The 22,056-nt window shown below is 42.3% G+C and overlaps 1 protein-coding gene across 2 annotated transcripts in view; it reads right to left on the bottom strand.

Moving 5' to 3' along the window:
- LOC124150645 (feline leukemia virus subgroup C receptor-related protein 2-like) overlaps positions 1-21,264 on the bottom strand; it is a 29,624-nt gene extending 8,360 nt beyond the window's left edge. The window contains exons 1-6 of one of the 2 annotated variants that reach the window (XM_046522607.2): positions 21,023-21,264; positions 10,655-11,253; positions 8,850-8,991; positions 5,444-5,581; positions 4,296-4,363; positions 979-1,082 (exon numbers count right to left, since the gene is read on the bottom strand). In XM_046522607.2, coding sequence (XP_046378563.2) covers positions 979-1,082; positions 4,296-4,363; positions 5,444-5,581; positions 8,850-8,991; positions 10,655-11,253; positions 21,023-21,053 — 1,082 coding nt within the window. In that variant the 5' untranslated portion in view covers positions 21,054-21,264. Of the gene's footprint in view, positions 1-978; positions 1,083-4,295; positions 4,364-5,443; positions 5,582-8,849; positions 8,992-10,654; positions 11,254-13,870; positions 14,026-21,022 lie in introns of those variants that run through there. The other variant, XM_046522608.2, reaches the window with a different exon arrangement.
- Positions 21,265-22,056: the final 792 nt, after the last annotated feature.

Consider the following 22,056-nt stretch of genomic DNA (forward strand, 5'->3'; position numbering starts at 1 on the left):
GACGGGTGCCACCAGTGGTGCAGGTTCCCCTTTCGCGAACACCTGATTATTATCAATATCTGATAATGATTTATAAACACATGTTCATGATATCATCGGAATCGCACAATCGACTCTGATTTTGACAGAGAATTCATATGAATATGGGAAGGGTTTTGTCGCTTTTATTTATTACGACTTTAATCATGATTGGATGTAGAGGCCCACAGGATGTATAAAATATCTACATCCACATAATGTCGCGGCCTTTTTCATCCCCAATTTCGTTTTCGCGATACAGACGTCTGATATACCGGCATGAATGCCTCGCTCTTTCATCCAGAAAATTCAGACGATGATTGGCCGATCAGAAAGTTCACTTGAAACGACCGTCTATGGATGCGTCCTCAGATATTCACACAGAGAGGTAGAACAAGTACAGAAAGGTACAACATGATCTGTTCATGAAGAGAATTTGCAGCTGAATGAATGCAAACAAACTACAGTAAACTACGGTTATAACGAACACGGTTATAACGAACTAACGGATATAACGTACTAACTTTTTAGTCCCGACTATATGCTGTAGTTATGCTGTATATATGCTTATAACGAATTACGGTTATAACGAACTAAAATTAGTAGTCCCTTTGAGTTCGTTATAACCGTAGTCTACTGTATATATCTTCTCCGCCTGCCTTGTCTGACACAGACTGGAACCCTTCTTGTATAATCTATCAGGAATGTCGCGTGTCCAAATAAATTGAAAACCTTTACCCTCCGCTATTTCAGATCTATATAGTCAATCTGTTCATCTGTCTACATATCATGTATCATTTACCTTCCAAGTATTCTTCTATTTGTAGTAGGTACTTGGTTTCACTGAGACCTATATGTCCATGACATGCAGCCAATGATGTTCAAAGCGGTGTTAAATTTTAAACCACTCCCTCGCTGAAACAAACTTACTCGTCACTCGCACATCACTCGCTCACTCACTTGAAAGTCTTTGTCTTGTCGAGCCATATTCCAGCCACCACTGACCCCAGCACCCCCGCCAGGACGATGGTGAGACCAATACGACCCGCGTTCTGTTCCTGACCCTGGAATGTGATGGGGAATGAGTCAACTTTAACCGATTATTCACAAAAAAAGTTAAAAATATTAATGATCAATGTGTACCCCGGTCAACGGATTAGTACGCACTAGATTTTGCATGCTCGGCTCCCCGGGAAGTATACAACCCATACTTCCTTTGAGGCGCTCAAACGTTAACAGTCATATTATCATCTCGTCCTATCGGGTACCCATTCACTGATGGGTGAGCAGAGGCATGTTTCGAACAAAGTCTCTTGTACTTCAGCACGGGACCGAAACCCTAGAAACTCTAAGAAGTCAACCTGTGGAACAATTCACAATTCAATGTGTCGATGGCGACCCGTAAACATAAACATAAACAAGACAATAGGTGAGCCGGGTTCTCTAATACTCCCGACTTCGACTCCAACATATTTCAAGCTCAAACCATGAAAAAAGCAATATTTTCTCAGAAAGTCCGCTTATCGAAATCAAACTTTCCACTGCACATCTGCTATTGGTATAGAAACTGTACCCCCAAATGGAATAGAATCTATGAAGTAGTTTTAAGTTAAAGGTCGTTCAAATGTTGAAGTAAAAACATATTCTATGTTCACAACATGAAAAAGATCATACACTTTCAAAAATACAAACTCACAAACACAAATTCAAACGTTGAACTGCACCTCTTCAATCAGAATGGAAACTGTTCCCTAAGTAGTTGTCAAGTTTTAGGTCACACAAATGTTGAAGTAAAAATGAGAAAAAAAACTATATTTTTTTCAGAAAACCAAAATATTGAAATCAAACTTCGCACTGCTCTTCTCATATAGCTTTAAAAAGTGTTTGAAAAGATTGAAAGAAATGTCCTCGTAAGGGCGCACGGACAGACGGAATTAATTGGTTTTACTTTTTACATATTAATTATTTTACTTGAAGGGCAGAGGGTATAACATTTCTTTCTCTCTCTCTCTCTCTCTCTCTCTCTCTCTCTCTCTCAATACCTATGCCAAAACAAATATATTTATTGACCCATGTGTGAGCATGTGTCGATATTGCCATTATTGGTAGAATTAATAATACATTACTATCAATACCATAACTATTATTACTATTGTTTATGAACATGGGGTCGTTGCATGAAGCAATATTGATGTTCATTGTTCGTGTTAATAATGTGTCGGGGTACGGGTGGCCCAAGGTGTCTTAATTCGATGTACAGAGTTGCGTCCCTTGGGCACGTCACAGTTGATTACGTCGATGATTGGTTGGTTGGTACTCAGCTCTCTTCCAGCTATATGACGGCGGTCTATAAATAATCGAGTCTGGACCCGACAATCCAGTGCTTGATATCATGAGCACCGATCCACACAGTTGGGATCGATGACATGCTATTACGTCTATTGATAGTATGGATAAGAATGTGCGGCATCGATTGGATGACTTGATATTATTACTTGCCATTGTGTTTCCCTCCATATATGGACATTTGGCGATCATATTTGTCCCTAAGGGCCATAACTCTCCTTTTGACATGATATATGGGACGGTCCAATCGTTCCTTCGATCAGTTCTTACACCTTAATGTCTATTGAGATATTTATGTTTTGCGGTGATTGTGAATAAGATAATAATGCTTGTATAATAAATACAAATGAGGTGAAGCTGAGCAACATTGGTCGCATAGTTTAGGGTGACCGTGTTCCACAGGTTGACTTCTGAGAGTTTCTAGGGTTTCGGTCCCGTGCTGAAGTACAAAAGACTTTCTTCGAAACATGCCTCTGCTCACCCATCAGTGAATGGGTACCCGATAGGACGGGATGATAATATGACTGTTAACGTTTGAGCGCCTCAAAGGCAGTATGGGTTGTATACTCCCCGGGGAGCCGAGAATGCAAAATTTAGTGCGTACTAATCCGTTGACCGGGGTAAAAAAGAACGTGAGCAACCACTTGGGTAAAGGAATCCAGGCCATTATTGATGGACTTAGTATTAGATGACAGAGCCTGTTTACAAGAATGATGTCATCCTAGCAGCAATTATCGCTCACTCTTGAAAGCTTCCTCGTCCAATGTAACATCTTCCCACAAACTACTTCACACACATACTCTACACCGCGCACCGTGTAATACCAGATGGCATGTAAAGGCCGACATGTCACGTAGACAACAGCTTTTAACGCCCGCTCATCGGTCTTAATGTGCGCCGGCTAATAAATAACGTGGCAATCTCTCTCTTATAGGACTCTATTATGAGGTAACCTACGAAAGACCCGAGAGCTATGAAAGTAGCACCTGGTATATATATATATATATATATATATATATATATATATATATATATATATATATATATATATATATATTTTATACATATACATATAGGTACACAGGTACATATATAACCTAAGGACCCCGAGATGATCCGGGTTAGAACTGGTCTTCAGCAACGAGAGGGGGTTGTCAGGCTCGCCAACTTGGTTGATGCATCTCATCGTATCCAAATTGCGTAGATAGATCCTTAAATACAGAAAGTTGGCATGGATACTATGCTAAACCCTTGTGAATACCTATAACTGATAGACTACACCGGACCATATTCAGATTCAAGGACGCTCAAGGACGCTCCCCAACAAACGACTGAGCCTCGTTCATGGACAGCCTTGACATCAGGTGTAAATGCTGGATCAGACAATCCAGTGATTCATATTGTAAACAATAATCCACGCTGTCTGGGTATGATCACATGTGTTCAACCAAGTCATCAGCTATCACTTGATCGTCTCTCACAACCAGTATAGGTTGTGGGGGAACTACCCTAACGCAGAATCCCCATGCGGCTTATCCCAGCTTTGCTCGTAAGAATAGTAATACTGTAATATTGCAATACCTAAAATACCAACAGTCAGATCTGGGCTAGAACGAAACGTTCGCGATAACATTTTGAGATTTTAGTTTGGTTTGTTGTTTTACGCCGCACTCAGCAATATCCCAGCTATATGACGGAGGTCTGTAAATAATCGAGTATGGACCAGACAATCCAGTGATTGATATCATGAGCATCGACCAACGACATTGGGATCGATGACACGCTTCAAAAAAGCCAGCGAGCCTAACCACCCGATCCCGTTAGTAGCCTCTTACGACAAGCATAGTCGCCTTTTACGGCAACAATGGGTTACTGAAGACCTATTCTACCCCGGATCCTCACCTGTATAACATTTTGAGAAGCATACGTACCTCAAAATAGTATAGAACTACAGCATTAAGCAACGTTGATATAGCATAGTAAGACCCAGTATTGATACCTGAAACAAAAATTCAGTAATGTATTTTGTACAATCATTTACTTGAGTTACCTTAGCCCTTGCATATAATGCTAACATGTTGACATGTTAATTGACTTCCTGAAATGATTTAATCATCCACAAAGAGTTCTTTCATCCATGGACATGCACCAAGGTTCTTCAGTGCTTTAAAGAGACATCCACAAAGTAACCATACATTTGGATAGATCATAAATAACATCCCCAGAGACGATAAACAACGTTCCGAGGACATCGCAGTAATGACGTATGTGTCTTTTAACCCACAACGTCATCCAAACGTTAACCAATACCACGGCTTGACGTGTGGAACAATTGATGTTGGAATGAAGCATGATGCACCACGCTCTCTTTTGAGGGTACAAAGGACAATGTCTTGGACGATATTGCACTTTTTCGAAAGTAATGAATTTCAATGTTTTCAAGAATGGCACGCTTGGCACCACAACTGGTTTTTTTTCATATTTATTACGCTGATGAAGAAAATAAGCAATGATCGCATGGCTTCACTGTGACATTATGTCGATAGCTTAGACAGCGGGAATGAGTCATAACAGTGCTCAGGTCGACTGGAATCGATCACACTGCCACAAGGGTCGTAACGTACAAACCAATAGCGTAACGAACAATACCAGGACGTCTTAGAGAGGGCCATTGGAGCTGTTGCGTGAAATGATCGTGAGTTTTTCATGTCAACATACAATGTATCAGGTCTTTGTTAAAAATACATTCAGAGGTTGTTTGGTTATATATTCCAGCTATATAACGTCGACCTGGACATAATCGAGTCTGGACGAGCGATTGACACCATGAGCATCGTTCCATGCATTTGTGATGGGGTCCGGACAAATGGTGTGTTAAAAACGAATTAAAGACATCTATAAACATGATTGGGTGAATATGGTTCTGAGCCACCTTTAACAATACTCCATCAAAATCACGGCGGGAGACACCAGAGATAGGTTTGACACATTGTACGCATTTTGGAATAGAACCCGGTCTTGGGTGACGAGTGAACACTTTAACCACTAGACTACCCCACCGCAGCTATGTGAGACTAACCGTAGGATATCGTAAGCATAATGAACCCCGGGTTCTTGAGCAGTCTTGCCAGGGATGAAAGGTAGTCCTCGTTTTTAGAAGCTTCCACGGCCAACATCTGCGCCCGACTCGGGGGCTTGGGCGGTGCGTCCTTCAGTACTGAAACAAGATCATTAGTTCAATGTGGTTCATTGAGATATTAATGCAATACACCGACCCACGCATAACTTGGACATGGTCCTGAAAGTTAAGATCTAGGACCAGGTTTCCAATTACCAATAACAACAAACGTCGAGCATATTTCATAAATAGTCTCCTTATTTGTTGGGAACAAAAAAACTAATACAAATCAGTGACTTGCTTTTAAGAAGGCTAAACTGAAATACATTGAAATAACTTTTATCGCACAAGAATGTTTGTCTGATATATAGATTTCAAGGTTTGAAAACGGAACACCGACGGGTGCTTTCAGAAAAAAGTCCACCCCAAGTTTACTTTACGCATTGTATTGGTCGTAACGATAAAATGAATAATTTTGCAACTCATTCAGTTTTCCTTCCAAAATGTCAGTACATTAACAAAAGGCATGTTATACAATTACTCTTTTGGCGACATCCACAGCATTTTCTAATAGCCTGTTATACAATTCATATTTATTTGTTAAATTAATAGAATAAAATAACTTTTTCAACTGCACAAGAATTAGCAATCATATAGCTTATCATATATGCATGCATATGCACATAACTGGGCGCACTTGCACAAAACGATCTCAGGGCTAAGACTATTGTAAGCCTATGCTAAAGTATGGGAGTTACGATCATCTTAGCGCTAAGATCGCTTTGTGCAAGTGGACCCAGGTGTTCAGAAAGACCTGCATGTATGTAGGACGTGTCATGTACGTGCTATACGGTGAAAGGTAGCCCATCTAGCACTAATGTGAAACGACAGCTTCTGTGTTTATCTTCTCAAGTGTACACACCAGAACGGAATGAGGACTTGTAGATTAGTTTCGGCTGCCAAGGTCATTGTTAAATCTCTGCGAGGTTGAGTGGGAGCAAGCAAACAATGTCGGTATATTAAATGTTTCGAAACAACAGGGAACGTTTGAGAATCTTCATAATGTGTGATTTCCATGATAAAACCGAATAACCTGTCTCAGGATCCAATTAGTGAGTGAGTGAGTATGGTTTTACGCCGCTTTTAGTAATATTCCAGCAATATCACGGCGGGGGACACCAGAAATGGGCTTCACACATTGTACCCATGTCGGGAATCGAACCCGGGTCTTCTGCGTGACGAGCGAACGCTTTAACCACTAGGCTACCCGACAGCCCCCAGGATCCAATTAAATGAACCACTACACAATATAAGTTTTCAATTTATTTTCTTGGAATTCTCAAACAGCACTTAAGGTACTTTAAAGTTTTATTCTACAACATAATGGTATAGAAAGAATTGTGAGAGACGAGTATTCATACATAGGTTCATAAAAAGAAATAACAACATAGGCGAGTTTCAAAAACATAACAGAAGTAAGTGAATGTTGTTTAACGCCGCAACACTATTTCAGCTATATCAGAGCAGTCTTTAGATACAACTACTGGACAGAGAATGCATAAGGAGAAGAATGCGCGCACCTGACCACCCGATCCAGTTTAGTTGCCTCGAACAAGCAAAGGTTGCTGGGGACCTGTTTAAACCCCATGTACATGCAAGGTCAATATCGGGAAGGTGAGCTTAAGAAATGATTTCTGGAGATGAGTAGTGGATAGAGTCTCTGGAGAACGGAAGACTGCTATTTCGATCCCCTGGTGGATCATACCAGAATACGTAAATAGATGGTACTTGTTGATACCCTGCCTGGCGCCCGGCATTAAAAGGATAGCACAAGGACTGGTCGGCTCGGAGTCCGTATACTGTGTCTGTTTAATGTTACCATGTTAAACTGCGACATGGTACCTCAGTGGGCTATCTGCTGTAACACTGTCTTACGTGAAGAGAATTAAAAACGTAAAAGCCAGGTAATAACCAGGGACTCGTTCGTACGATTGTCTTTGGCCTATGATAAAGTATGGTAGTTACGATCGACTTAGTGATTGAGTGAGTGAGTGAGTTGGGTTTAACGCCGCTTTTAACAGTATTCCTGTTATATCGCGGCGTGTCAGCTTAATGTGGGAGGAAAGCCCGAAGTGATGCAGGTCTCAGACGTTTACCACTTCGGTGAAACCCGCGAGCACGGGTATGGTGCTGACAAACCTAGAAACATAATTGGGGCGAACCGGGATTCGAACCCACAATCATAGGTTTCTGGCGTGCCCAAGGGACGCAACTCAGCACAGCGAATCGCGGCGCCTTAGACGACTGGGCCCCCCGTGCCCCCCCCGATCGACTTAGTGCTAAGATTACTTTGTTGTACGGGGCCTTGGTGTTAACGGGTGACATCACAACCATTAAAGTTCAAATATCCACACACAAGATCTTTCTGTGGTATTTAGTTGGATATGTAATCATGACAAGACTTCCGGGTTATAACAGTCTCCAGCAACCTAGGCTTGTGGCACGAGGTGACTTAATGGATGAGTGATGAGGCTCGACGAAATGGTAGCGTGCCATTGTACACCGACGGCGACAGTCGTGGATCATAACATCACTGAAAGGTTTCCCTGGCATGGCAGCCGCCACAGAGCTGGAATAGTACTAGAACGGCGTTAAACAACAAGCACACGAAATCAGAAAGTACCAATGATCATCTTCTTAACTACAGTCGGGGGCACGGGTGGCCCAGTCGTCTAAGGCGCCGCGATTCGCTGTGCAGAGTTGCGTCCCTGGACACGCCAGAAACCTATGATTGTGGGTTCGAATCCCAGTTCGCCCCGATTATGTTTCTAGGTTTGTCAGCACCATACCCGTGCTCGTGGGTTTCACCGAAGTGGTAAACGTCTGAGACCTGCATCACTTGGGGCTTTCCTCCCACATTAAGCTGACACGCCGTGATATAACTGGAATAATGTTAAAAGCGGCGTTAAACCCAACTCACTCACTCACTCACTTATCTACAGTCGTAGCGACTATATAGTGGTACCTGTGTATGAATAACTATGCCCACTTACTGACTTGCCATAGTGAGTGAGTATGGTTTTACGCCGCTTTTAGCAATATTCCAGCAATATCACGGCGGGGGACACCAGAAATGGGCTTCACACATTGTACCCATGTCGGGAATCGAACCCGGGTCTTCGGCGTGACGAGCGAACGCTTTAACCACTAGGCTACCCGACCGCCCCTACTGACTTGCCATATCACTTGCTGCATAACGCAGTCTGAAGCTATACCGATACGTGGTTACAATTGTAATAAGAAGTTGAGCGTCCGTACTGCCAGAGGTTGTTATCACACACGGTAACTTGTCCAACACAATACACACCTATTACTATAATGATGAAGAGAAGCGTCGTAAAGGCGGCGGTCCCATAGAACATTATACTGAGATTTCTAGCTACATCGTCTAGATTGTCGGAGTTGGGGACTATTTCTGGGGGTAGTAGGAATCCTGCTGCCACACCCACCTGCAACACAACATGATATAGAAGGGTAGAAGCACACGTATATAGGGGAATCCTGTTGCCACGCCCACCTACACAACATGATATAGAAGGGTAGAAGCACACCTTTATAGGGGAAGCCTGCTGCCATGCACATCTACACAACATGACACAGAAGGGTAGGTATACACGTATTTAGAGGAAACCTGCTGCCACGCCCACCTACACGTATCTAGAAGAACCCTGCTGCCACGCCAAACTACATAACATGACACAGAAGAGTAGGTATACACGTATTAAGAAGAACCCTGTTACCACGCCAAACTACACAACATGACACAGAGGGGTAGGTATACACGTATTTAGAGGAATCCTGCTGCCACGCCCATCTACACAACATGACACAGAAGGGTAGCTATACACGTATTTAGAGGAATCCTGCTGCCACGCCCACCTACACAACATGACACAGAAGGGTAGCTATACACGTATTTAGAGGAAACCTGCTGCCACGCCCATCTACACAACATGACACAGAAGGGTAGCTATACACGTATTTAGAGGAAACCTGCTGCCACACCCACCTACACAACATGACACAGCAGAATGATACAAACTTATTTTGATGGAAAAGTTGTACTCTATACCGTTACTGTTGAACTGTGACATCAGATGTCGGGAGAGATGAATGAAAGCCTTTTTATTATGTCTAAAACTATGCATTATTTGTGAACACACACGTTACTCCAACAGGCAATACATAGAACATGTTTAGTTGTTTTTTTAAAACTGAATTAATATTTCATCGTGTCGAAAATCGTCAATATTAACGTTACTTTACAAGTCGTTTAAAAAAACGTTGGGTTGTGTGAAACCTACAACCGGCACGTTGTGGAGGGTGTGTGCTATGTGGCCAGAATTTGCTGGAATAAGGATAATGAACCCGTGATACGAGTTCTTTGACAATACATACACATCGAGCTTACATATAACTAACATATCTTCATGAGCATCTTCCCGAGGCAAGAGAGTTGACCGACTTTAAAAGTCCAGCTCGATCGTTCGGCAAGGGTGGAAACTGGACTTTAATAGTCAGTTAACTCCCTTGACTCGGGAAGATGCTTCATGAGTGGTACAGTTCTTTTATGTATTTCTCACTGATCAGTCTGGAAACAATGGTTTCTTTGAGGCCAACTGAAAATAGTTCCAGTAAAACTGAAAACGTGTTTCCTTACTCCGCGAAATGACATAGTGTGTTATCACTAATCATACAAATGTAGTTGTGGAAGTTTTTTGTGTGTATTAAAAATTTTATGGACACAATCACAGATCAACAAGGGAAATGTCTTTTTTTCTGTAGAAGATCACCAGAAATTGATGGCAAGGGACAGCCATTGTCAAGACAGTGGCTTACAGCATCACTAGCTGTATTGACATGCATATGGAAGAGACATAGGACATAGCAAGATATGTAATGTTCTACTGACCGCGTCATCAATATATGTGTACTTATTTTGAGACGACATTGGCTGAAATTGCATGTTCGTAAACAAGCATGTTCTAGTATGCAGATCATCAAAATACCTCAGTATGTCAGTGACAAACATACGTCCTGTATTTCAGCACGCAATCTACAGTGATAGCCATTTTACAATTTAATGCATTGCCCTGAACTACCCATGCTCACCTGGTTTCCAAATACACCTATAGACGTTGCTGTGGACACTTCATTAGGCCCGAACCACACAGCTGCCAGTCGTGCAGGGATTCCTATAACCCACATCTGGGCACAAGCACACATCGTCTGTGCAAACATAAGCACAGCAAACCTGTCCCCACTGACACTGGCACACTTAATCCAGGCCCCAATCGCGTTCAGTAGGGACCCAAGAATGTGACATATACGTAGGCCTTTCTTGTCCAAGACCCACGTGGCCGGGATGACGAGAACAATGTATGCCAGCATGTACAACATCGACAACCAATCTATGGCGGTTTCTCTCTGGAAGACGTCTTCTGGGAGGCTCTCGTTGTAGAAACGGAGAATGACGTTGGCGATGATGTTGAGGTGGATCCATTGAAAGGCGCTACTGAAGCTGTAGATACTAAACAACGCTAACATCAGCCATCGGGTCCGATAGACCTGTGGTTGGTCCTCTGTTGGCTGTAGGTGGTCCGATAGGCCGGGGGTAGTGGGTGTAGTGGGGGAAGTAGGGGTCGTTGGAAGGAGGTTCGCACTTCCATTTTCACCGGCATCTGTGGAAGGAAGTTTCCTGGAAGACTGGCCTGAAAAATAAGGTAGGACATTTACAAAATAGTTGAAGACTTCTTGAAATAAAAAACCCTGTCACTTGAGTCATTTCATTTTTGGTTTTGCGAAACCTGTGTCCCAATAACCCATAAATTCGCTGCAAAAGGTGGACAAAACAGCGTTTTGTAACCATGGACGACGCCCCCCACGCCTTCGGGAACGATGACACACAATTAGCTAAAACCAGATCCTGAAATTCAGTGTCCCTTTCAGTGTTCAGAGTCCCTGTGGACATCCTCCATGGAACAAGAGAATGTTCTTTTGTGCCACTTATGTCACAACTGCCCATGCACACATTGGAACAGTCTGGGCCAGACAAACTAATGGTTTATACTATGAACAGCCATGACGTCCGGGAATGATGGCATACAATCATCATCATCATCATCATCATCATCATCATCATCATTGTCATCATCATTGTCATCATCATCATCATCATCATCATCATTGTCATCCTCAAGTGTAGGCCATCAGCCCAATAGCATGTTGCAACATTGCTACAGCCAGTATTTACATAACTTTTCTGATATTATTAGCATATAATATAATCTTAACTTTGCCAAAGCCATACGAAATTTATTTATAGGGATACAACCAATGTATGGTTCAACACCAAATATATGTTTGAATAAAGAGTACGAAAACGTTTTAGAGCCTACAGATAGGGAGACATGCCAATCCTGTTCATTCATATAGTGGTCGTGCCATAAACTCCGAGACAAAGGAATGTATACTGCCAATAGACTGGTCTTCCCAGGCAAAACCAAATGCAATTTTATATAACAATTTCAACTTTGAAACCCAATGATTTTTTCCATGGCAAACATCCAATAACAGTAAGTTGTAATATTTTTTGGGAAAACAAGTTGACTTTTACAAGAGCTTATACCAGTATTGTTGTAATACGTTTATATGCAGATACATTTATGGGATACCTTCCACATCCACCACGGACAATGTGGTTGGGTGTGGATAATTTTACACCAAGGAAATATTTACCCGCTAGCATCTGCACTTTTTCGATTCCAGAGTTACTATTACAATTTGATCCCCACATTTCAGCACTATATAGAAGAACAGGCATACATCATATTGGAGAGGTTTCAACGTTGGAAAGGGATTTTAAGATACCAAACATAATCTTTTTGAATTATAGAAAAGAACTGTCAAAGTGTTTTTCCGAGATGACATTAGTGATCATATTATTCCTAGGTATTAATATAAGGATAAATGCTTAATATGGCACCCTGAAAATACCATTTTACGTGGTTAGAAGCCGTGCATCCAAGTCTGAAGGCAATCGTTTTAGATTTGTCCAAGTTTACTAAATTATATTCCTTACAATACTCATCCAACACGTTATTTCGTTTTTGTAGACCATAAATAGTGTCCGACAAAATAATTACATGTAACAAATGTTATATTTGGGATAACACTACAGATTCTCGTACTTTTGGGGGGTTCAGTCCCGTCCGGGATTCGAACCCACACTTGCCAGAATCGCCATTACTTCCTCGATGGCGATCGGGGAATCGAAGATGGCTGATGTACACTCGTCCAGATACAGGACTCCTCTCAACATAGAATAAGTTGTTATCGAGCCGTATTTCCGTCTAGTTTATGAAGGAGAGGATGGAACTGGGAGCCAAACCTATGCTAGAATCTCCACAAGTTGGTCCATGTAGGACTATTCATGACGCTAATCGTGAGTGGTTATCGCCAGTCCTCACTCTTCCCTACCTCTCCCGACGTCTCATTTAGTATAATCGACATTCGTTCATATACACTCTTCCATCGGGGGCGGTCGGGTAGCCTAGTGGTTAAAGCGTTCGCTCGTCACGCCGAAGACCCGGGTTCGATTCCCGACATGGGTACAATGTGTGAAGCTCATTTCTGGTGTCCCCCGCCGTGATGTTGCTGGAATATTGCTAAAAGCGGCGTAAAACCATACTCACTCACTCACTCTTCCATCGTATACTCCCACACAGCTGACTGTCAAACGGAATATAATTGTCTCACTCTGTTCAACGAATGAAGGCATATCGAGTCTCAATCAATCTTTGATATTTGTCATTTCAATACGTCCGCCTCAGTGGGCTAATGGACAGAGCACGTTCGATCCAAGGCCGCGCCATAACGAAGACGTAAAAAAAATGGTACCTGTTGTTACCCTGCCTGACGCTCTGCATTTAGGGGATAAACAAACGAGGAGAGGTCGGCTCGGAGTCAATACGCTGTGTCTGGGTGGGGTATCCATTAAAACTGAGGCATGGTATCTCAGTACTGGGATAGCAGATGTGTTGACAGCATTCATTGACACGTATTCCTGCATATCTTCTCCGGTTACTGCGGATGACACAGATGACACCAACACATGTCGCTCGACAAGCAGCCGTGACAATAGCTCAATTGACTTAAGTCGGGTAAGATAATATAAATGAAAATACATTTGAGAAATATAGTTCAGCTTGTACTGACATATTGACACGTTTAATTTACATACGCATTTCCCGATTTTCACAGCATCAAACAATTGAAACGCAAGTTAGCGTCATAGAAACATGTAATAATGGTTCAATCATTACTTACCACAAACAGTCATCATGTGGTTTTCAAAGAAGTGTTTTTAAGCTTGTAAAGCAGGCACTGGTTTGGCTGCAAATATGACATATTCTTCTTTATTGTTATCTTGTAGTTCAGAAAGAAATATACCATGTGCCTGAAACCATGTTCGACAATGTGTTTGCGGGAAGATAACAGATTCGGGTCATTCAAGTGTTGTTTATCGCTGTGCACATATCTATCGATGACACAGCCTGTTTCCCCAACAGAGCAGCAGCCCGGCTATAACAAATATATATATTCCAGGTAACAGATTGCACATATTGATTGGAGGTAGGACGTTTATTAATCACTATTCGGGAGTGAGTATATGTCCACTGTAACGGCAATAACAATAAAGAATAAATGTCTCTATGTATTTACTGATGGATAGTTTAAAAACACAAAACTGTGTTTAAACAGAAACCCCCTCGAGTAAGTTATACGCGGTGTCGGAGAACATAGATTATAACTTGGCAATGAAATACCACGGAGTAATGTATAAGCGACGTCGGAGACCACAGACGTCCACGTTGGCGATGAAATACCACGGAGTAATGTATGAGCGACGTCGGAGACCACAGACTTCCACGTTGGCGATGAAATACCACGGAGTAATGTATGAGCGACGTCGGAGACCACAGACGTCCACGTTGGCGATGAAATACCACGGAGTAATGTATGAGCGACGTCGGAGACCACAGACGTCCACGTTGGCGATGAAATACCACGGAGTAATGTATGAGCGACGTCGGAGACCACAGACTTCCACGTTGGCGATGAAATACCACGGAGTAATGTATGAGCGACGTCGGAGACCACAGACGTCCACGTTGGCGATGAAATACCACGGAGTAATGTATGAGCGACGTCGGAGACCACAGACGTCCACGTTGGCGATGAAATACCACGGAGTAATGTATGAGCGACGTCGGAGACCACAGACGTCCACGTTGGCGATGAAATACCACGGAGTAATGTATGAGCGACGTCGGAGACCACAGACGTCCACGTTGGCGATGAAATACCACGGAGTAATGTATAAGCGACGTCGGAGACCACAGACGTCCACGTTGGCGATGAAATACCATGGAGTAATGTATAAGCGACGTCGGAGACCACAGACTTCAACGTTCGCAACGTGATTGGTCCAACGTTTTCGTAGTAGAAGGTGGGCCACAACATCAACAACGGGGAAATTAATCACGCCTCATTTCAGCTCAGCATAGCTTCCAAAAGGAACACGTTTACTAAAACAATCATAAACATATCGGGATGAGTTATGATTGTTCTGATGATACCGAAGAATATAACCATACTTCTTGATATAACCTGGTTGGCATTTTGTTGACTCCACTCTAGCATACTGTTCCATTGGTTTCACGCCATGTTTAGCAATTTTCCGGCAATGTCACGGCGCGGGACACCACAAATGGGTTTCATACACTTATCCATGTGGGGAATCGAACCCAGGTCTTCGGCATGATGAGCGAACGCTTTAACCACTGAGCTACACGGCCGACCCTTATTCCACTGAACACGTGTTATGCAACATGACTCACATTAGATAATGCAGTTACTCTCAACGCCTGCACAATGAGCAATCATCTGAACACTACCAGATCATTCTTCTGGAAGAACAATTGGCATTGAACAGCTGATCTGGCGTCTGCGTACAGAAATATATATAGACCTAGCACTTATTAAAATACACGCCTGAATTAACATCTATTGACAACACCTGGTATCATCAATAAACAATATGTATAGAATATTGTCGCATCGTATAACGGACTCTGCTTTTAGCAGAGATTTCGTATGTTTATGCTTTTGTCGTTATTATTTTGAAAACGCAGGTACAGAATGTTCAATTATACAATACACACACAACGTTTTAGTATGGGGCGACAGACATGTTTTTAGGTTAGTTTAATGTTTTACTCAGGACTTAGTGTGGTGTTTTATGCCCATTTAACTCTCTGTACCTTGGTACCAAATCCATTGGGACAAAGCTACTTTATTGATTTTCATGTTATATTCAGCGATACGCATGGGCCGAAAAGGCATTGTTAATTTTTTGTATTTGTTTCCAATAACTTGTGATTGCTGTATACACGTATAAACCAGCAATAGAAGGTATATTTGCACACTGAAGTTGATGTCATATATGAGTGAGTGAGTGAGTGAGTTGGGTTTAACGCCGCTTTTAACAGTATTCCAGTTATATCGCGACGTGTCAGCTTAATGTGGGAGGAAAGCCCGAAGTGATGCAGGTCTTAGACGTTTACCACTTCGGTGAAACCCACGAGCACGGGTATGGTGCTGACAAACCTAGAAACATAATCGGGGCGAATAGGGATTCGAACCCACAATCATAGGTTCCTGGCGTGCCCAAGGGACGCAACCCTGTACAGCGAATCGCGGCGCCTTAGACGACTGGGCCACCCGTGACCTCTGTATTGGCTAGTGTAAGTTTTATAGGGGTATTAACAGTGGACATTGTTGAATTCGTCCTCGAAGGAACTTGGTGAGTTGGCCTCGTTACATCCCTTTCCTTTTACATAGTACAGTGAACTACGGCTATAACGAACTCAAAGGGACTACTAATTTTAGTTCGTTATAACCGTAATTCGTTATAAGCATATATACAGCATAACTACAGCAAATAGTCGGGACTAAAAAGTTAGTTCGTTATATCCGTCAGTTCGTTATAAGCGTGTTCGTTATAACCGTAGTTTACTGTACTAGAACTTAGTGTGACCATATATCGTGTAGGTGCTATTTTGTTTGCGTTACAAGTCAATATGCATATAACAAACACTTAATCAAACATGGAGCGTTGAAAAATAACAGTTCATGGGGCAATCATTATTTGTTTTTGCTTTAATTAAGTCTAATTTGACAATTAAAACAGAGAGACAATACAATGTTTACAGTTCCCAAGTTATTTACCTTTAAGTACGCCAAAGTATTTCGATTGAGTTTGTGTTAAGTGTGATGAACGGGAAGATAAGAAAAGTCGAGCTGCATCGCTGTTACTGATTCCTAAAACAACACTAGCCGATACAGGATAGAATGGACTAGACCTTAGGAAAATAACCTTCAATCGAAATGTGTCGGTGCACTTCGAATTTTGGTATGACACATTCATGATATTCAATGGACACTTGAACGGCGGTCGGTGATAATCAGCATGACCGATTGGTAGCTGTGTATTATTGCGAGAGCAGAGTAGAAATAACTACGTTTTCGGAAGTGTACACTAAGCAAGCAGAAACAACCATGTGACGAGGTGTCTCCGCTGGTATCAGGACAACTTCCTCCTGGGAAGCAATTTTCCTAGTGTGTAGTATTCCGAGTTGGGGTGTGTGTGCCCCAGAATCGCCCCCACCACGTCTATTTAAGTAGGGGTAATGACAGGAATTACCCACCCCCGTTCTGCTTCTAACTGGGTCACGCCACTCAAAGTTAGTTGCAAGCACTGACGAAACTTGATAAATGTCACACTGAATCAACTCGCCCATGTAAACGCGAGACAGATTGTACATAATGATCATTATGATGGCACAGCGTTGTTGCGGCCTCGCGTCCTTTCAGTCATAATGCGACTTATGTTGGCTGCTAAATAATCATGGAGTGTTTAGTGGTCTACAGATAGACGGGGTCCCTACAACAGGTCATAAGTAAGGGGGCCACCATTTGACATTTCTTTGGAGCCATGACACATTTCATTTAAGGTCAACCATCGAATGATAAATATAGGATGGAAGACATAAAGAAGCACGTGACCAAATAAGTCATAAGGGAATTACCATTCCCTAAGAAAACACACGATGTGCACCTCTATATATTATCTTGTGTGTTTGTTTGTCTGCTTAACGCCGCACCCAGCGATATTCCAGCTATATGACGGCGGTCTGAAAATAATCGAGAATGGACCAGACAATCCAGTGATTGACATCATGAGCACCAATCCGCGTAATTTGGATCGATGACATGCATTAAGCAAGTCACCAAGCCTGACCACCCGATCCCGTTAGTCGCCCCTTACAACAAACATAGTCGTCTTTTACGGCAAGCATGGGTTGCTGAAGAGCTATTCTACCCCGGATCTTCACGTTTCTAATTATTATCTTATCATTACAAATTACAAACATTGTTAATTGAGTGAATACTGACGTGTCTCTTCACATAATAGTATGTTTTTGGATGACCAACTTTATTGAAGTGAGTCTGCTCTAAATGCCCCCTAACATTATTTATCAGTAAAACCACGGCGTGTCAGCCTGATGTGGGAGAAAAGTCCGAAGTGATGCAGATCTTTGAAAATTATTCCACTTTGGCGAAATTCATGGGCACGGGTATCGTGCTGAAAAATACTGAAACGTAATCGGGGTGAATCTGTGTGATCATAGGTTTCTGGCACGGACAAGGGACACAACTCTGTATAGGGAATTGCGGCGCTTTAGACGACTGGGCCCATATTTCACTGGAAACAAAACCTTTTGGAAAGACGTGCTCGTAGCATCATTGTATTTCTATTTTATAGTACAGTAAACTACGGTTATAACGAACACGCTTATAACGAACTGACGGATATAACGAACTAACTTTTTAGTCCCGACTATTTGCTGTAGTTATGCTGTATATATGCTTATAACGAATTACGGTTATAACGAACTAAAATTAGTAGTCCCTTTCAGTTCGTTATAGCCGTAGTTCACTGTATAGTAGAAGTCCCGCCAAGTCAACAGCGTACAGGACGCGCTGGTGGTTGATATTTAGCGTTAAACCAGTGCTTTCCCCACTTTTAGCTGACTTCACATTTCCAACATCTGCCGCTTTGGCATTGTCGACACAGTCCAAAGTTTCAGAAATTTTCCCGGTTATATTAATCACAATTGCATCATGATTCGTAATGTGGGTCAGGTACGTTTGTTTGTTTGTTTGTTTGTTTGTTATCTAACGCCGCACTCAGCAAAAGTCCAGCTATATGACGACGGTCTGCATATAATCGAGTCTGTACCATACAATCCAGTGATTGCCATCAGGAACATCGATCAACGCAATTGGGAAACGATGACATGCATCAACTAACTCAGCGAGCCTGACACCCCGATCCAGTCAGTCGCTTCTTGCGGTGTCGTGTGGCGAAAAGTTAACTATCCTGCAACATCGTGTTTATATTCCCCGCATAGGCTTGCCTCTTTAACAAAACATGCGTCCATAGCATAAAACTAGTTCGTCGGTGTCGGGCAGTCGTCATTTGTGTTCATCCTACAATTTGTATTTGGTTTGTTTGTTTGTTGGTTCTTTAACGCCGCACCCAGCGAAATTCCAGCCTTTAGAAGGCGGTCTGTGAATAGCCATGTCTGGATCAGACAAATCCAGTGATTGACATCAAGAGCATCGATCCACCCAATTGGGATCGATGACATGCATCAACCAAGTCAGCGAGACTGACCACCCGATCCCGTTAGTCGCCTCTTACGACAAGCATAGTCGCCTTTTATGGCAAGCATGGGTTGCTGAAGACCTATTCTACCGCGGATCTTCACGGGCCTCCCTTCATGGTATACTACTGGATATACTCACACAACTTATGTCAGTGGTTTTCTTGAAATTTTATGAAACGTAAAATATCTACCACTACATAAGTAAGAGTGTCCCCATTAAAATCAAAGTTAAATGCCTTATAAGGCTTCAGCGCTTTTGCTGTAATATTTATATTTCAAATCAAGGTTCATACGCCAATAGTCGCTATGTGGCTGCAATAATGCCGGTGCGACGTTAAATTTTAACTCACTCACTAATACGCCAACACACTCCCACAAAGTGAATGTAATTTGGAATATTTTACATCCCTTGTTGATATGTATACACACTTTCCTTAATGTTGACACTGATAGCAATACAACAACCTATCGCGTTGGGGGTGGGGGGTGGGGGGGTGGGGGCTTCCTTTTGGGATACGCCTATAAGTACAGTATTTTAAGGTCAGTATATCATCAGTGTTTATATACAAAAAACTAAAAAGTATCACACGTTTTGAACACATGCAGTTTGACTGGCCTAAGCCCTGACACGAATAAGGTGAATACGACAGCCCTACATGTTACGGTTTCTACGCCACGCAAGTTGAACTATACTACATATATATCCGTAGCCATACGGACTCCTTTATTTCGTCTAGGATCGTATACTCCCGCTATTGTGCATTTGATACCAAAACATATTGTCCACAATCCCGTCTGGTCTAATTGTCGCTCGATTCACTCGTGTTTTGTACTGTTCATTGTCGACACCCATAACCGTCCAAAGTTCATACACGTGAATGTTTATAGACACACAATATTAAAATCATACTGGGTCTATGTGACTTAAATGTTAATACGCATATATACAACAGTTACAACTATCTTTTCAGGACGTTTAATTAATATGAGCTTCTCCTTAAAAAAAGCTGGTGAAAAAGTGGGATGACGAGATCCCGGAGCTCTGATGCATTTGTTATGCATAAAATGGCATCATCATCAGTCAACTGACTGTAGGTGACAGCTATTCGTGTAAAATGGGGAAACATTATTAAACAACACTATTTTGATTCATGGTTCATAATCAAATCAACATATTCATGCGTATATTATATGTGGCGAATATAAGAAAAAGGAAAACAAGAGAAGAATATTCGCGGGTGGATAAATAAAGAATCAAAAACAAATTTCAAACATGGTTTATTCTAGACACAGCGTAAAGCGTGTCATAGGCGGTAAGTTAGTTGAATTTAAATGCGAAATTTTCTATTTACGACAGACCTTCACAGCTGAATCAAGACTCGCTATATCGCCGACGCAGTCAGTTCATAACCCTCCCACGCCTCTCACCAACATCTTTCCACCGTTCTAACAAACTTATGAACCTGTAAAATATTCGACTGATAACCACGTGTTATGAAATATGATAAAATAGATGATATAAAGTAGGTCGAAAACGCGGTAAAGGTACGTTTGGCGCGGAGGCAACACAAACAGTCAGTAGCACTAGGGCAGAAGCCCCTTTCCTACAGCTATAGCTAAAACACACTCGGCCATGCACGGTTAAGCCCTGTGGTAGTGAATGGGGAAAATAGTATCGACTCACCCATGTTGCGCTGTAGAATATGTGTATTCATACACACTGTCCCTCCCACAATGGCTGTGCATCAGATCCAACTGATCACTTTAACCAGTACCCACTCCTGACCTCTCTCTCACTCAAAATCGCCAGTCGTGTGCAGACTCCGCGCTCTCGTGCCGCCATTTTGGCAGCATAAGGTCGCCTTGACCTAGGGTCTTGGATTAACGGGAGGTATTGATCGGACCGCGAGGAACCGCTGAACGACTTCTTAAACTCGGTTAAATCGTCGTGCTTTTTTGTTTGCGCCAAGGCTGACTGTCATTGAACGCATGACCGGGCAAGTGTTCATTTTTTCAACAGGATTTGAAAAGCAAAGATAGTTCAATCCCCGGATTCATAACACTAACGTTTGGAGAAAAAGGGAATTTTAACCAGAGACCATTAAAACCATATGGTTTCTGTTTTAACTCACATATGTAGCAGTCAATCATTTTGACGCTGAGCGAAATTGAACTTGACACGGGAATAATAGAGGTGTGTATTCATGTCGTATCGTGTTCTTTGCCTCGCATGCTTGGTCGAGGCCGTTGATATAGGGTAACACATTGAACGTGTTCTATTAATATATCGGTGTTACATGCAGTGGACATAAACCCGGCTGTCGGCACATCTTGCTATGCTGGTTATTGCATGCTGTGTTTACTAAGTTGATATATCTATATAATCTATTCTGTACCTACATTTGTACAGCCGTGGTTGAAGCTAATATAGACACTGTCTAACTATATTGTATAAAATGATATTGCTGAACAGTGAGTACTGAGTGAGTGAGTTGGGTTTAACGCCGCTTTTAACAGTATTCCTGTTATATCGCGGCGTGTCAGCTTAATGTGGGAGGAAATCCTGAAGTGATGCAGGACTCAGACGTTTACCACTTCGGTGAAACCCACGAGCACGGGTATGGTGCTGACAAACCTAGAAACATAATCGGGGCGAACCGGGATTCGAACCCACAATCATAGGTTCCTGGCGTGCCCAAGGGACGCAACTCTGCACAG

This window comes from Haliotis rufescens, unplaced genomic scaffold (genome assembly GCF_023055435.1).
Source record: "Haliotis rufescens isolate VD_foot unplaced genomic scaffold, xgHalRufe1.0.p SCAF_5, whole genome shotgun sequence".
NCBI classification, from domain to species: Eukaryota; Metazoa; Mollusca; class Gastropoda; order Lepetellida; family Haliotidae; genus Haliotis; species Haliotis rufescens.